General features: G+C 34.5%; 2 protein-coding genes across 4 annotated transcripts; one reads left to right on the forward strand and one right to left on the reverse strand.

The window, feature by feature from the left end:
* Positions 1-618: 618 nt before the first annotated feature.
* Positions 619-9,022, reverse strand: Hsp110 (heat shock protein 70Cb). Of its 3 annotated transcripts, none has more exons than XM_076116733.1 (15): positions 8,713-9,022; positions 7,659-7,899; positions 7,157-7,298; positions 6,488-6,624; positions 5,851-6,005; positions 5,502-5,704; positions 5,257-5,375; positions 5,019-5,165; positions 4,578-4,695; positions 4,175-4,503; positions 3,483-3,593; positions 3,190-3,399; positions 2,847-2,989; positions 2,551-2,719; positions 619-2,442 (listed from the first exon to the last, which is right to left on the reverse strand). In XM_076116733.1, the coding sequence occupies exons 1-15, from the start codon at positions 8,826-8,828 to the stop codon at positions 2,290-2,292; spliced, it is 2,493 nt and encodes an 830-aa protein (XP_075972848.1). In that variant the 5' UTR covers positions 8,829-9,022; the 3' UTR covers positions 619-2,289. The 3 variants fall into 3 exon arrangements, with proteins under 3 accessions (XP_075972848.1, XP_075972847.1, XP_075972849.1); XM_076116732.1 differs by having other exon boundaries at positions 3,483-3,614; XM_076116734.1 differs by having other exon boundaries at positions 3,483-3,614; positions 4,253-4,503; positions 8,713-9,020.
* Positions 9,023-9,973: 951 nt separating this feature from the next.
* Positions 9,974-13,785, forward strand: Taldo (transaldolase). The gene is made up of 7 exons (XM_076116737.1): positions 9,974-10,192; positions 11,421-11,544; positions 11,824-11,931; positions 12,417-12,548; positions 12,711-12,836; positions 12,926-13,151; positions 13,322-13,785. The coding sequence occupies exons 1-7, from the start codon at positions 10,096-10,098 to the stop codon at positions 13,505-13,507; spliced, it is 999 nt and encodes a 332-aa protein (XP_075972852.1). The 5' UTR covers positions 9,974-10,095; the 3' UTR covers positions 13,508-13,785.
* Positions 13,786-16,730: the final 2,945 nt, after the last annotated feature.

The raw sequence follows: 16,730 nt of genomic DNA on the forward strand, positions 1-16,730 counted from the left end.
TCTTAATGGAACGGAAAAGTTAGAATAAGGTGCACCGTACATATAATTGCGTAAGTTCTATTTTCACAGACTAATAAGTGCGTCACGGATAGTCTGTCGTCTGCGCTGCACCTAAACGTCAGGGCCTCTATGCATATCAATACTGCTGGCCTATTGAGAATATGGACCGCAGACGCAGAGGCAAGACGTGTTCGTCGAGGTCATGTTAAGATAAAACGTGAAAGTAAGTATGTACTTAATTAGTTATGTATTTATTTATCAGCCTTCCATTTTCAGACCCCTTGGAGTTAAGATTTTCCGTTTTCACATCATTTTATTCCTACTCCACTCCTATAACTCAACAGTCCTCGCACATATCTGGTGTATAGGTTTAAATGTAGGTTGAAAATTCACTCAATCCAATTTGTAGAAAAAATGTCGTGATTCACCGGTAATGACATACACTATCACGCACACGTGTATGCCCAGTGTAGGCCTGGCTGGACCTATGTCTTCAAATTAATATAAACGTCTACTAATTTTATTATTATCTTAAAGGTTTAAGTGTTTGCTCCTACCTCCGACGGTAAATGCCTTGAAATATGTATGGTACTGATACGTTAAAATAAAAAACATAAAAAATGTTAAATTATCCATTTACTAAGCTTCAATGCACATATAACATAGCAATGGTTGAACCATTATTTGCAAAATGTACAACATAGGCCAATATAACCTAGGTAGCAAATTAATTTATTGGTGGAATCATTTCGTAATATTGATTCTGTGCACTATATAAATTTTATGTCACGCTCACGGTGTTACACTCAAACTAGTGATAATATATTATGATTATGATCTGTTGTCAAAATAATCCACGATACCAGACACTGACATTTTAGATATTATGCACCGAAAATTCGTCTTATGTTATATGAAAAGGTTATCGTTGATGCCTTAGTAAGAACAGAGTTTATGTGCGAATTGAACATAATATACCATCTGGGTAATTATTGTACCCTACTAAGGTACGGAATGTTTAAACGATAACTATAGGTCAACTCCAAATTAAATGCAATTTGCTAAAGTTGATGATACGAAATGAACTAATATAGAAAAAAAATCTATGTGTAGTTTGGAAAAAAATATGTGATTGCAAAGAAGTTATTAAGATCACTTTATGTTTATGAATATGAATCGCAAAATTTTGTTAATTAAGCTGCATCCAATACTTAATTTATACTAAGTACAAAACATAGGTAGGTAGATATTTGTAATGTAAGATAAAAGCTGTTTCGTCTTTATGTGATGTTACCAATTGTTTAAAAATACACTTTTATTATTTGTTTTTAACTATTTGTTATATTTAGGATTTCAAAATCTATGACTATTGACTATATATTATTGTAGATAAAAGTAAGGTTTTGTTATATGCGTAAAACAAGATTTTCTTAACAACTTGTGATTTGACATTGAAGTAAGTGTTCATGACTCATGCAAAAAAGAATCAAACAAATTATTTTTGAAGTACTTTGGAAATGTCATAAAACAATGTTTTTATTAGCATTAATACATTTTAGCCCTGTTTCCTAAAAAATGTATAAACAAATAACACAAAAAACTTAATAATAATAACTATCGCATGAGCACAGAGATGGAATTAAAATCATTGAATTAGGATATAATCAAGTGCAGGCAATGTAAGTTGCTGTATTGACATACGTAATGCAATGACTCTAATTCCATCTATACATTACATGAGCTCATAGGTATTAATTTATTGGCTATAAAAATTATTCACTATAATCAATTTTATCACATCACATGAAATAAAATTGCCAGTTTCAGCACAAAAATGCATTAATTAGGTATACGAAATGTAACCAAATTATAAATTACGTTAATACTATTACTTGGGTTATACATATAACTCTATATTATGTCGAGATGTAAAATGCAGTATGTAATATTGTTATGTCGCCTGAAGAAAAAAAGGATATGCAGTATAGAAAATAACATCGAAACCATTAGTTGTTTTATCATTAAAATATAAAATAAATATTCACTATTAATTTAACCGAGTGTTCCTCCAGGGCGGACATCGCGGTTCTGTCATAAAACTAAATAATAACTCTTCCAGCATGACAACAAGCCCACATTATACAAATACACTTGTCAGACAAACTAATCACTCTTATGTATTAATAGTATTAGGTAATATGTGAACAATGGTGTAGTGTGTAGATGGAGTGTCATTACTTAGTATTATGATTCAGTATTATGTGCAGGTAGTTACTAAACCAGAGTTATTCATTCAACATCCATTTGTTCCTGTGTTTGTTGCGCATCGCTCGGCGTATTCGAGTCCGGCTGTCCATCCCCTGCAGTTGGGTTCGCAGGCGGCGGGGTTTTTTCTTTAGGTTTTGGTTTATTTAGTATGGGGTTGACAATGTTTTCGAAAGTCTGGAAAAGAAAACATAGTGCATCAGGTTCATTTAATTTTTAAGATAATTAATTGAAGTGTTACTTATGATACTATGTTGCAGTTAGAATATTTGGGACAATGATTACCTGTCGCTCCTGGCGGATCTGGTGAGTGGTGTGCGGAGGCGGTTGGTGGCGTGGCGTATGAGCGAGTGCTTGGCGAGCATTCTCCAACCAATTCAAGGCGTTCTTCGCAGCTTCCGATACCTTCTGCACATCATTTTCAGCCAAATGGGCATACTTAGCATCACCAGCCCTGCACAATAAATATAACATTAAAAACACAAGTGACGACGTGTAAAAGTTATTAACTTTGAAAGTATTGTCTAAGTTGTACAGTGGACTATACAAGTATTTTAACTAAGTAGGAGAGTTATACGTACTTGTATAGATCGACACCCTTATTAGCTAATTGAATTGCTAATGCAAAATCATCTAGTGCTCCAGGGCGCAGTTCGTACTCCAAGCGACGCTGCTTTATTGGTTCTCCTTCTGTTCTCAACTCTGATAACTTATCACTGTACACCTGAAATTCAAAATTATGCTCGTTATTATTTGCGTGTAAAATCAGACATCCTTAGCAGCATCTTTTGCGATAAAATTGATTAACCAAACGTCAAGTCAATTTTTACCCTGAAATTACCTATTTTTATTGTTAGAAGTCAAGTGATGTTAAAAGCAAAAGTATTAACCGTTATACATAAATATTTTCTAAATAATAATTACCTGTCTGTGTTGATCTTCGCCTTCGTCATATAACCACTGCTCCAGAGCATCAAGTTGGTTAACGAGTCGGGTGCGCTGATCTTCGGCTATGAAGTCGTGGAGAGATTCACCCTCGGACAACTTGCCACGCAATTCGTATACGTACTCCTCAAGTGCGTTGCGAGCGTCAGCCCGTTCCTTCTCTTGTCTATCTTGAGCTTGCATTTTGCCCTGTAAAATGTTAGCTTGGTCAGACATGACACATTCATACACAGATGAATAAGTAACTATCGATCATTGTACACAGGATTTACCTCTTGTTCCATGTAGGTGTTCAGCTCATGCTTTGAGTAACCATGTGTTTGGGTATCAATGGGCAATTCAATTGTCTTAACAATAACCTTCTTCTTCTCCTTAGTTTTATCCTTTTTGTCATCATTATGCTCCTGTAAATAAATGCACGAGTTCAAACCTTATAAAAGTAAAAGTTCCCCACCACCATCACTGCTTGGACAAAATAATCCACTATAAATAGCACACACTTTATTATAAGAGTTAATTGAAGCATAACTTGTAAAGACTTCCAAGCAGTGAGGTGACCCATTTGCATCTATTACATAAATAAAATATCTAAAATTATTTAATGTAAAAAAATAATATCTTAACTTCTCCATATTCCAAGGTTTCTGCGGAACAAAAATAGGAAAAAACCAAATGAACAACTCCAAGCTTGACAAAAACATGCGTGGACACAGAGATAAGAATTAAAACAAGTAGAAAGAGCATGAGGCGACATGAAACCTCATGAAACAGTAAATTAGTGCAAATGGGACCTCGAAATGAGGGCAGGGACGAAACAAAATGTTGTGATGTCTGCTGCCAGTGAAGTTTACACTACCAGGAGCTGTTATAAAATAGAGCAACATTAGGATTGACAAAGTAGTTAAGAAGAAGCTAGCGGGCAACAAACAACACGGGAATGGACACACGCGCTACCGACACGTACCCCGCTGAACCACGATCCTACTTTCTGTGTCCACGATTGTTTTTGTTGAGGCTCCCCCTTCATTTCGTCGTCTCTCACCTCTTGGTTCTCAGGGCCATTTTGTTGATCTTGACTCGCGCCATTTGTGTCCATAGCGGCGTCCTGACCTTGGGCATTCTCATTAGCGTTCTCCATCTCAATATTTTCGTTCTGGGCCGCATCTTGTTTCTTTTCAACGAGGGAAGCAGAAGCAATTGTTATGATGCCATGAATATTCACTCTAACTTTGAGTTTTACTTTTTGTGACTCTCCCTCAGATGTCGGTTGGACATCTCTGATCAGCCACTGACCTATTAAAAGTAAAGCAATTAGTAAAAAAAATATGGACACAATAAATAGAGCAATAAAACTTAGAGATACATACCAATAAACTGATCAGGGAAGGGAATTTGATCAGAGTAGTAAGCGCGAATAGTGAATGGTTCTTTTCTGTAGAACGTTAACATTTTTGAGAATGGCGCAGCATGGAAAGCCGGAAACACCTGAAATCAATTTGTAAAATACTTAAGATAATCTTTTCTTGTCCATAAGTTGTTCAATAACAGCAACTTTCAGTAATACTCTTTCTATAAATTATTATATTTATGCAGATTTACTATGAATCGATTACTGGACAATACAGGGTTTGGAGTATATAAAGGTTTAAAAAATACAAGAATCCAAATTTCGACAATTACTGTAAAATTGGTGATTAGTCTCCTCTACAGCCTCTTCTTTCCAATTAGAATAATATTAATGAATTTCTAAATTGGAGTAACAGTCGCGGTCATAAGTCCGATATATTGAAAACAAACAGCGAACCTACCTCCATGTCACCATCCTCTCCCTTGGCGGCGTCCCAGGCCAGTCGGACTGCGTAGGGCTGCGAGTCGGCCACGCTGAACTCCCGCACGCGCACCGCCGGACTCAGCATGGCGCACTGCAACGCGCACCCACGAGACACCGCTTCGTCCTGTGTAACCACGCAATTATACACAAGTTCCAATAGTGGCTTAAAAATAATAATATGCCATTTCAATGTCGGTAATGTATCATGTCAGTACCTGGTTGAGAGTGGTCGATGCGAGCTTGTTGAACACTTGCTCGATCAAGCTTTTCACTGCAGGAATCCTAGTCGATCCTCCGACGATCTCCACTGAATGAATGTCCTCTGATCTCAGCTCTGGAATTTATACAATAGCGTTATTTCCCTTGTAAATATATGCTAGGCAACGTACTACATGGTACTATAATAATTCTACAAGAAAATTTGGAAAATATAATGATATAATTTGTTAAAGAAACCTACTTGCGTTGTGCAGAATGCCCCGCAGTGCTCTTTCCACCCGTGTGAAGGTATCAGCGCAAATTTGTTCCATCTGGGAACGCTGTAAGTCACTAGATACATCGCGCTCTTCCATAAAACACTCGATGTTTATTGGTAATCGAGTACTGTTAGCTGACATCTGCTTTTTCAGTTTCTCTACTTCCTGAAGCAGTCGGAGGAAGGCCCTGAAATAACATTATTATACTGTTACATTTCGTGAATATTGTAACTCTCACTTTAACTGCTTAAAGTGTTTCCAAATCACTCAATTTGAAATTTTTAATACCTAGACATCAATTTTATACTTTTAACTAGTACAATATCTCTTTACCTCTGATTTTTTCTTGCATCTAGTTTATACTTAGTTATAAACTCTTGGCAGAAGTGCTCTGCTAGGGCCATGTCGATATCACGACCACCACATTGAGGGTCTGAAGACGTTGCTAGAACACGCAATTTGCCCTTATTGAAGGCACATGCAGACACCTGGAAAAAATCACAGGTTTTAGTAAAAAAAGATAATTTTTATATTCGTAAAGAGACAGCAAATATTAGTTCAGGTGGGTTTTATTCTTATGACGTAAACAGTATTTTTTGGTTTTAAATACATTGGCACATTACTGGCAAGTAACAGGTACAACACTTATGTATTAAAAAAATATACTAAATAAAAACTAACGGAACTAAAATCTAGGATTAACAATATATCCCTCTAAAGTATGCTACACATAGGCTAAATGTTATAATAAAGCAAACAAAATATGTAAGACTAAAACAACAGCATAAAAATGTAACTACCTGTTATCAAACTTAGTAAAACACCAATCATTAGGAAATAGAGAAGAATAACATAATATTACACAAACAGTAAAAACCATCAACAACAACAAAAGTTTATCAAAATATAATGCTGAAAATGTATGGGACACATATCTTATAAGTAAAAAAAGTAATTAATTAAAATATACCTGAAGGGAACTATGTCCAAAGTCAACAAAGACCACATTCTTAGGCTTTTCTTCAGGAGCAGGCAAGTCTTGCTTATAGATACCATAAGCCAAAGCAGTCGCAGTTGTTTCATTCATAAGACGTAGTACATTCAGTCCTGGAAAAAAACCATGTGTTATAAAACCTGCAGGTCATTCAGAATTTCATCAATTTACACATTTTTATTCACATCACTAATACACATCAATAATATCTGAGCTTCACAAGGAAAAAAACTGTTTAGTGTCTCTCCATTTATCAGGATAAAATTGTATCAGCCAGATTTGCATACACCAATTACATATAATTTTAAGTTATTTTCAGTTGTCTGTCTACTGCGTCCAAAGAAACGCTCTAGCACCCACTTGTGAACGGTATCAAACTTATTACGAACCTATGATTCAGTTTAAGAAATTATAGGTAACATTGCAAAAAAGTTAAAAAACTACTAAATGCATCTCTTGTTGTGTTTTCAGTAACATATATATTCCAATATATTAAGCTTTAGTTTAACATTTTGTAGTTGAACTGCATGTGTTTACCTGCCAGATGTCACCTTATAAAGCATATCTGCTGTTTGTAATTTACTCTATCTAATCAAGCAACTACACTTTTTTAGTGAAATTAAATCCTGAATGTTATTGACTTACCAGCTATACCAGCAGCATCCAGTAGAGCATTCCTCTCAGCATTAGTAAAATAACTAGGAACAGATATGACACAATCGTTGATGGGGGTCTGCAGTGCTGTTGCAGCAATATCCTTCAATTTAGTAAACAGCATGGCTGTTATCTGTAAAATTATGATTGTATCAACATTGGTGTCACAATTACATGCTTGTAATATTATAATAATAAGTATCTGACAGTTTCTTATTATAAATTGCAATGTTTCTTAACAAAATGTAACAAAGATGTAGACTATTTCAGTAAGCTCACATACAAAGGCTTTCCCAGCAATTTCAGAAGAATCATATGAAATTTAAAAACACTGAGTTATTTCTTCAGTATTCAAACATAAATGAAGTCTCACTGCTAGTGAGTTTATTTTATCGCTTAGGTCACAAATTACTCATAAATAGCAGAAAACATGTCAATTGTTTATTATCTAAATAATTCAAGCTCTTATTACAAAGTAATAACTCATAATTACCTGCTCCGGACTGAAAACATTGTCTTCACCAAGATAGTTAACTCTTATCCCTATCCCACCATCAGGTCTTTGTTCAACCTTGAATGGGAAGTGTTTTAATTCTTTTTGAAAATGTGGATCATTAAATTTTCTACCTAACAGTCTCTTGAAGCCGAATACAGTGTTCTTCATATTTGTAACCATCTGATTTTTCGCGGCAACACCCAATATTCGATTCTTTTGTGAAAATGCGACACATGACCTGAAAAACATAATACCTTGTGGTTACCATTTTTTGTTATGTGGTTAAGGCAGCAGGAAACAAAAAAGATAATGTCAAATTGATTCCATACAAATGCAATAAGTAACACAATGATGTAATAATTCTATAAGATTAATATTATAACAGAGTCAACTAAATGACATATTTTGTGTCATCAATACAATATTTTTATACTTTTTGTTAACATATACTAACAATAAGAACAAGATACAGTGCAATATAAGATATTAATTACTCCATTTGAAAAATGTTGATACAAGCAGAGCCTGAAGTGAATTACATATAAGTATTAGAAAAAGACCTTGATAACAAGAGTAGATTACTAATCCTAATATTTATATAAAACACATATAAGATATATAAGATAGCCTTGGCACAGTGGAGGAATTTACAAGTTTACTTCATATAGCTTACCCCTATTGACCTAATTATCCAACAATTTATATTGATCTTTAGAGGACTAGTCACAATAGGGAAATGTGTGTCTAACCTAGAATAAGCATCACTTTGAATAAGGACAGGAAAAACTATGGGTACATCCATGCCCAGAAAATAGGTTTTAGGTACTGTGTACTTTATCTAATCATGTAGATGCTATTCGCAATACGGTATAACTATTAAAAGAAACGATGTTAGTTAGAAATATGTCCACAGAAAGTTTGAACATGACAAGCAAATAATCAAATCAGATGTCTCGATGTTGAAATGAATTGTCAATGATAGCTACATTATGACATAAATTTAACCATATTTAGCTATAAACCTTAACAAAATAACAATATTTATACTTACGGAGTACCTCGAAGACTGTAATCGTTAGCTATTGTCTCAATACCACCTGCTTTAGCCACAGCGATATAACATGATTCATTACCGAAATCAATACCAATGACGGACATAGCAGCCATTGTTAACAGAAATTTGTCTCAATTTACTACAAGAATATTTAAATCTCTTTAATCTTCCGAATCACACGAACAGAGAAAACACGTTGTTGAAGTCGACAATCGATCAATCTATCGTACAGATGCCGGTTTATTGCCGCATAGTCCCGTCGTTCACGCTCGTACCCGAATTTTCTAGAAGTGTGGCCTATAGTGTTGTCAATTCTATGTACAAAACCGAAATAGTATTTTTTTTAGGCGATGTTTGATTTTTGGCGAATACCAACCATACCATATTATAAAGTTAAATTAGATAATAATGAATAGTTAACTTAGGGGATCGTTCGTTACGTTACCCTTCTTTGATAAGTAGGTACCTACTACCTACTAAACCATGAAATGGTAGGTATAGTGATATTTACGATTATCTTTAAATTTCAATTTTAGATTACTTAGCATTTGTTTTTTCCAAATATTATTGTACTTTTGATGCGAATTTTCTTTGTAAACATCTTTATATCAATATTTCTTAAAAGTACCTAGGATTTTTCAGCTATAAAATACCAAGGCTAAATGCAGGATAAAAGTAGTTTCTTTATTTAAATATGTACTACCTATACATTTTTACAAAAGGTGGGTTGATAACTTGTGTTTGGGTATTTGAAAGTTTCAATACTAATATGTTTCGTTAGATGAATAAATAAGGGATTATGCAAATACAAATAATCGAGTTTATAGATACCAATTAGGCAAGATGTCAAAATAAACTTATAATTTCAATGATGAAGATTCCGAATACTACTGTTATATCAATTACTATTCAATTTATATTTATATGATCAATACATTCAAGTTTAAAAGGTTATCAAGTCTCGTGGGTAGCAAAATCCTGATTATAACGATTTATAAGACCTTACCCGCGGCCTTTGCGTGACGAGGTCATCACTTTGCTAGTGGTTATTATACCAGAGTGGTAGTTTTTCAACACAAGATCTAAATATATTTAAAAAAACAAGTATTTTTGAATTCTAACAATTATCTAGTAACTTGTTTAAAACACAAAGCTATACAATTGAAGGTTTTATCTTTATATCTATTATAAAGTTTCAACAAACTAGAATTGTTAGGTAGATTTTCCAGAAATTAAATTGGTCACACTGAGAGGTCACCTTCAAATTCGTGTGACGCATGACGTTTCTTTCGAAGCTTGTGCACTGGCAATAGTCTTTTTCATGCTCTAATTATTACCTTGAATATTACATTACAGCTTTTCAAGAATTCACTATTCAGTATGAGTGGAGAACCTCAAGCAAAACGCACCAAAATGAGTTCCCTTGACCAGCTAAAACAGTTCACCACGGTGGTGGCCGACACCGGCGACTTTGAAGGTTAGTCTACATAAACAAACTAAAACATCGTAAAATTATTATAAGAAAATTAATAAGAAAACTTATTTCTTGTGTGTTTTTAATTTATCGTGGCTAGTCTTAGAAGATGTAGGTGAGAGTATACAAGGATAAAGAGTGTAGGTAAAAGTAATAAGAATTTAAAATGGTATAATGTACAGGACTAGTTTTTTGTGATAATTAAAATTTGTACATAACTCGTGATTTTAGGTGATCGTGCAGATCGACAATAAATATAGAGCTCGCTAGCACTTGTTGAACAAAGCGTTCGCCTTGAAATCGTAATTGAAAGTTGTCCCAATATTTTATAATTTCCATGCTTGTACTGAAGAACTTGAATTGTTACATTTTAATAGTTTATCTTGAATATTCAGGTTCAGTGGTATATAGTAACAATAGTGTTAAAATGTAGCTATATTTAATGATATTGTTTTGACAAAATTACTTTTAAAATTTGCATGAAAAAAAACTGCTAATATTATTAGAAAATATGAAAATTTGCTGACTGTAAGATAATGAGATAGTATATCTGATGATAGTATCTATGATCAAGCCAATTGTAATTACATAGATAACATTTTAATTTTAAATAGGTATTTCATAACAATAAAAAATATGGGTATTACTGTAACTATTATACATTTCTTTGCGATGGAATTCAATTAGCATTTGTTAGATTCAATAAGAACATAATACCTTATAATAAAATATTTTGTATAGGAATTGACAGTTTGTAAGAATTCATAAACTTGTTGTTGTTCATTCTATGTTTAGTTTAGTTAGTTAGTACTATTTTCTTGATTAGATAACCGGAGCACTAATAGATAAGATATTCTGAGGTTATTTACTACTTATTAAATTTTATGCAAGAAAATAGTAATATGCTGCAACTAATGAATGCCTGCTGGACATTGGTAAAATATCACTGATTTGAATATGCAAATTATTTTAACTTTTGAACCCAGGGAAACATATTCAAAGTAAGATGTTGTATAAAGTTTGTCCTGAAGCATGAGCAAATATTGGAACAATACTTATTTATTTTCCACATACTGACACAATATTCAAATGTTACATAAGTTAGTAGTCCTTTCACTTTATATATTCAGGCTATAGTTTTAATTATTGAAAAGGTAGCTTACGCCTTTTCCAGTAAACCTTTTGCATGCAAATGAATTGATAGACTAATAGGAATGATAAATATTTGCAGCAATGAAGGCATACAAGCCGACAGATGCCACCACCAACCCAAGCTTGATCCTGTCTGCTGCCGGCATGGAGCAGTATCAGCATTTACTTGATAAAGCTATCAAGTATGCTAAAGAAGTAGGCAGGTTGGTAACATAACCCCTCAAACGTCCGTGGAGGGTATTGTAATATAATTATGGATACTTTAGTCTCCACGGACGTGTGAGTGGATAAGAGAATAACCTAGTATGATATCATTTATGAACATAGCATATTGTGATACTTTCAAAAACCGAATGTTTTTCCAGAGCTTTAAGATTTATTCCATTAACTGAATCAACTCTTGATTTTATTGAAAACTTTAATTTTAACAAATTTTCAACACTTACTTCCACTTTACTTAAACATATCCATTATTATTACAGCTCAGTTGAAGAACAAGTTGCTGAATCTCTGGACATGCTCAGTGTGCTGTTTGGCTGTGAAATACTTAAGATTATTCCTGGCCGTGTGTCTGTGGAACTTGATGCCAGGTTTGTATATTTTTCACTGCCTGATCATAGAACATATAATGATCTCATTGTGTTCAAAGTTCAGGTATAATATTTGTGAAAAGTTTATATTCTATTTCGTGATACTTCAGTGTGAATCCCTAATTGACTATAATGAAAAAAGTTGATTCTAATTTGTATAACTTGTTAGTGATAGTATGAAATTGGTAAAATTTAATGACGATAATTGGTTGCTAAAGCACAATATCAACAAGATACAATACTTCAACTGCCACAAAGTCTCAGTAATATTTATTCAGTGGGTTAGCGGGGCACATCTCAAAAATATAACATTGTAATAGCCAAAACTTATATTCTCCTTGGCTACTATTGCTTCGGTATGTTTGATTTCTGTATCACTAATTCACTACATACCAAAGTGACTATAAATGCAGATAATCATGCCTCCTTCTTATAAGAAATTTGTTGTCAATTGCTTCATAGTAAAATGGTATGTATATTTTCAGGTTATCATTTGATAAGGATGCTAGCATAGCGAAAGCTATCAAACTGGTGAACTTGTTTGCTGAATATGGTTACAAAAAGGAGCGCATTCTAATCAAGTTGGCTTCTACTTGGGAAGGAATTCAAGCAGCTAGGTTTGTTTACATTTCATCACATTTATTTACTTATCTATGCTACCTAATATTTAATTAGTTTGTTGTTGACCCTTTTTACTGACATCTAACCTTTTGTGCTCATACTGTTAATTCCGTTATTTTATAGTGTTACACTTACTAAAATGTGTGGTTTATTTACAGGGAATTGGAGAAGAAGCATGGAATCCATTGCAATCTTACCTTGCTGTTCAGTATGTATCAAGCTATTGCTTGTGCTGAGGCTAATGTTACTCTCATCTCACCATTTGTTGGGAGAATATTGGACTGGTAAGTATTATAAAAAAGATATATTATTATATTAATGATTTTATTAAAAATAAATATTAATGAAAATCATTCTGTTTACGTGATTTTAGGTATGTTAAGAACACAGGGAAGACATACGACATCAAGGAGCACCCGGGAGTCGTATCTGTGACCCGCGTGTACAACTACTATAAGAAGTTCGGTTACAGAACACAGGTGATGGCTGCGTCGTTCCGTAGCGCCGGAGAAATCTACGAGCTCGCCGGATCCGACCTGCTGACCATCAGCCCTAAGTTCCTTAAGGAATTGGCTGCTAGTGAACTACCCGTTAAGAGAGTAAGTAGACGTTATGTTTTTATGACTGTCTTGACTTGACATTCTGTCAGATAGAATATTTAGTTTCTACAATGAACAATGAAAAAAAAATATATAAATAGAGCTCAGCTTCATTTTACACTCGACATTTTATTGTGAATAGATACATAACAGATTTAATTTATTTACAGATGCTCGACCCGAAACTGGCTGCAAATTGTGATTTGGAGAAAATCTCGCTTTCTGAGTCTCAATTTCGTTGGCACATGAACGAAGATCATATGGCTACGGACAAATTGTCTGAAGGCATCAGGTTGTTTGCTGCTGATACCAGGAAACTAGAATCACTCATCAAAACTCTCCTTGCTAAGAAGTAAAGAGTAAACATTTGCCAGCTAATGTTATTTGGGTTACAGTAGCACAAATAGGATAAGTTCAAATTTAACTATTAAGGAGTGATGTTTTTTGATATATATATATTTTTATCCTTTTTTTATATACAAATGTTATTAATAATAGTTTTTTTTAAATATTACTGTTTAGAAAAGGGGACCACAAAATTATTGATACATTCCTGTACAATTTGTAAATGTTGATTTTATACAAATGTATAATAAAAATGGTTGAAGGCCTAACAGATTTTTTTTATACAAAATGTTGTTTTTATTTCATAGAAATAATTATTATCCTTTAGCAGAAGACCTTTAAAGAAGTCAGAAAGGAGATTAGTTATAACCATTACATTATTTTAATAGCCACTATCATACACGTAGTTAGAACTGCATTACCTAGTTAAAACTCTCATTTTAACACATTAACACAGAAATGTAGTGTGGCATTCCTCAGTACCTAATTAGCAGTACCTACTTATAAACTTGCCAATACACCTAATGATGGGAAACTGAAAACAGATAATGATGATGATTGCTATTTTCTGTCGCAGACAGTCGCAGTAATAGATAATTATGTTTTTTTTTACCTTTATGTCCCATTGTTGGGCAAAGGTTTCCCTCAAAACCTTCCACCGGTTTCGTGGCCTATATTATTCAGGTAATAATATTATTTCTGTGGAATTAGGCGCTTACATAACTTATTTTAAAATACTAACCCCCGGTTTCTGAGGTACATTTAGCGGCAGTTTATCTGTTCAATAGCGTTAAAACTCATACAAAAAAATACGCTATTAAATAGATAAACTACCGCTAATAATTGTACTCAGATACCGGGGGTTCGGGATAAACTAGAGAGAGTTTAACTAGGCAAATAAAAGGTACGTGTCCGACACGTAGAAAACTGTAGGGCCCACATAGTGATAGTACCTATACGTTTTGCCCGTGACAAACAGTTTGTTTTATCATAATAATATACCTACCTAAGTCGTGACTTGCCTTCACATTACAGACTCAACGGCCACAAGTCTAATTCAATTCTAGACATTAGGATGATTTACTGGTTTCATAAAAACGATTAATCCTTAAATGAAAAAAATATCCATCCATGTTTAATTATATATTTTGTATTGCATAAAGTATTACTAGCTGACCCGCGCAACTTCGCTTGCGTCACATAAGAGAATGGGTCAACATCTTCCCCGTTTTTGTAACATTTTTCACTGGTATTCTGCTCCTATTGGCCATAGCGTGATGATATATAGCCTTCCTCGATAAATGGGCTATCTAACACTGAAAGAATTTTTCAAATCGGACCAGTTGTTCCTGAGATTAGCGCGTTCAAACAAACAAACAAACTCTTCAGCTTTATAATATTAGTATAGATATTTTTGACGTTTCATAAGGTGTTGCTGATTTGACTTTACTTGAATAGATACTAGCCACAAGTTTAACCAATAAGCACGAACCCAGAAAACCGCGGCAATTATATAGCTTTTTAAAAAAATGTTTTTAATCTGATTTTAAATTTATGGGATTTTTTTTTCGTTTGCCAGAAGCGGTCAGAAGTTATCTTTGAGGGATTAAGAGCCTGTCCAGATGAAGCGTTTTACGCGCGAGTCCACTCGCGCGTAGACACTCGCGCGTTCTTGAGGTACTAGAGCTACATATATCCCGTCCAGAAGACTTTGCGCGTGTCATCACTCGCGCGTAAAACGCGTGCAATAAGAGCCTGTCCAGATGAAGCGTTTTACGCGCGAGTGGACTCGCGCGTATCAATTTTACACTGCGTCCAGATACCGCGTTTTACGCGCGTTCTACTCTGGGAGGGACGCTCCATCATCGCAACTAAATACGTCCATATACGCCACGCACTCGCGCGTAATACTGGACGCAGCAAGTGCGCCCGAGTATTTCGACTCGCGCGCCACTCGCGCGTACGACGCGCGAGTCGAGAGTCGCGGTTATTGCACGCGTTTTACGCGCGAGTGATGACACGCGCAAAGTCTTCTGGACGGGATATATGTAGCTCTAGTACCTCAAGAACGCGCGAGTGTCTACGCGCGAGTGGACTCGCGCGTAAAACGCTTCATCTGGACAGGCTCTAAATACCCATAATAAAGTTTAATGAGAAAATTAAAAACAGCGGCAGTTTTTAAAATTTCCCGCATTGGGCAAAGTAGGTACTATTGACCTTTCCCAATTTATATTGGAATATTTTCATTCTCAATAATAACCCGTATTTGGTAATGTGCCCGGCATGTGATAATAAACTCGCGACCTATTACACGGGACTAACCTTGTAAATAGCGAATTGCGGGTGTAAGTATTTAATACACCTCTGCCTACTCCGTCGACTATAGCAGTCGTCATATTTTTAATATTTGCAGCTTAACCAGGGGGCCATGAGATGGTAGATGTGGTTTGGCTATAATAAAATTTTAAATACCCGGGGTTTATATGGATTCGCCAATAGGCATCTGGCATCTACCTACATTTGTCACTATAGTCACTTTACAGTTAATGTCGGGTTTTGCAAACTTGTCCACTTATAATGTATCTGCCAATAATCAGCGAAACGTAAATGTAAATAGAAGTAGTATACATCCATCATCATGATATAAATCGACCCCCCACAAAACGTACTCCCCAATATTAATGTATATTTTGAACACCTGCCTGAGCGCCCGCCCTTCGCGTAAGCATAACATTCGTGTGGTCCAAAGATAAAAGGGTTTTTTACTATGCTTGCTATTCCAATAGTATCTAATGCAATATTATCATGTAGAAATTTATTGCCTGTTACAGAAATCAATAGATTTTGTTGATTCGCCAGTTGAAATACTTAAATAACAACTCGACAAAATTAAATGCAATTGGAAAACAAAACAGTTTCTTACTTTATAGTTTTTATTTTGATACGAATCGACGAAAAGTATTGATCAAACTATGTTGCAATGAAATCAATGACTACAATTTCCAAACTCTATAAAGCATTTCACGACAGACCGATCCGAGAATCGACTCAGAGACCTTTACGTAGCGATAACACCCCGCAACCATGTATCACGTTTTCGAATCACCCAAACCTACTCTTAAATAGTAAAGCAAGTAGATTCGTATAACGAAGTAATAAAAAGCGCTTGTAATATCCGCTTTTACACGATTACCCAATTTTACGATTTACCATTCTAATTGATCGCAACATTTA

This window comes from Anticarsia gemmatalis, chromosome 7, assembly GCF_050436995.1.
Source record: "Anticarsia gemmatalis isolate Benzon Research Colony breed Stoneville strain chromosome 7, ilAntGemm2 primary, whole genome shotgun sequence".
NCBI lineage: Eukaryota > Metazoa > Arthropoda > Insecta > Lepidoptera > Erebidae > Anticarsia > Anticarsia gemmatalis.

What these genes read in the sequence shown, in the direction of transcription:
- Hsp110 (XM_076116732.1), bottom strand. Translation starts at nt 8,828, where the DNA reads ATGGCTGCTATGTCCGTCATTGGTATTGATTTCGGTAATGAATCATGT. An exon ending in GGATGCTGCTGGTATAGCTG is followed by an intron (nt 6,625 to 7,156) that starts GTAAGTCAATAA and finishes GTTTTTTTCCAG; the next exon opens with GACTGAATGTACTACGTCTT. An exon ending in TTGGACATAGTTCCCTTCAG is followed by an intron (nt 6,006 to 6,487) that starts GTATATTTTAAT and finishes GATTTTTTCCAG; the next exon opens with GTGTCTGCATGTGCCTTCAA.
- Taldo (XM_076116737.1), top strand. Translation starts at nt 10,096, where the DNA reads ATGAGTGGAGAACCTCAAGCAAAACGCACCAAAATGAGTTCCCTTGAC. An exon ending in TATGCTAAAGAAGTAGGCAG is followed by an intron (nt 11,545 to 11,823) that starts GTTGGTAACATA and finishes TTATTATTACAG; the next exon opens with CTCAGTTGAAGAACAAGTTG. An exon ending in GTGAACTACCCGTTAAGAGA is followed by an intron (nt 13,152 to 13,321) that starts GTAAGTAGACGT and finishes ATTTATTTACAG; the next exon opens with ATGCTCGACCCGAAACTGGC.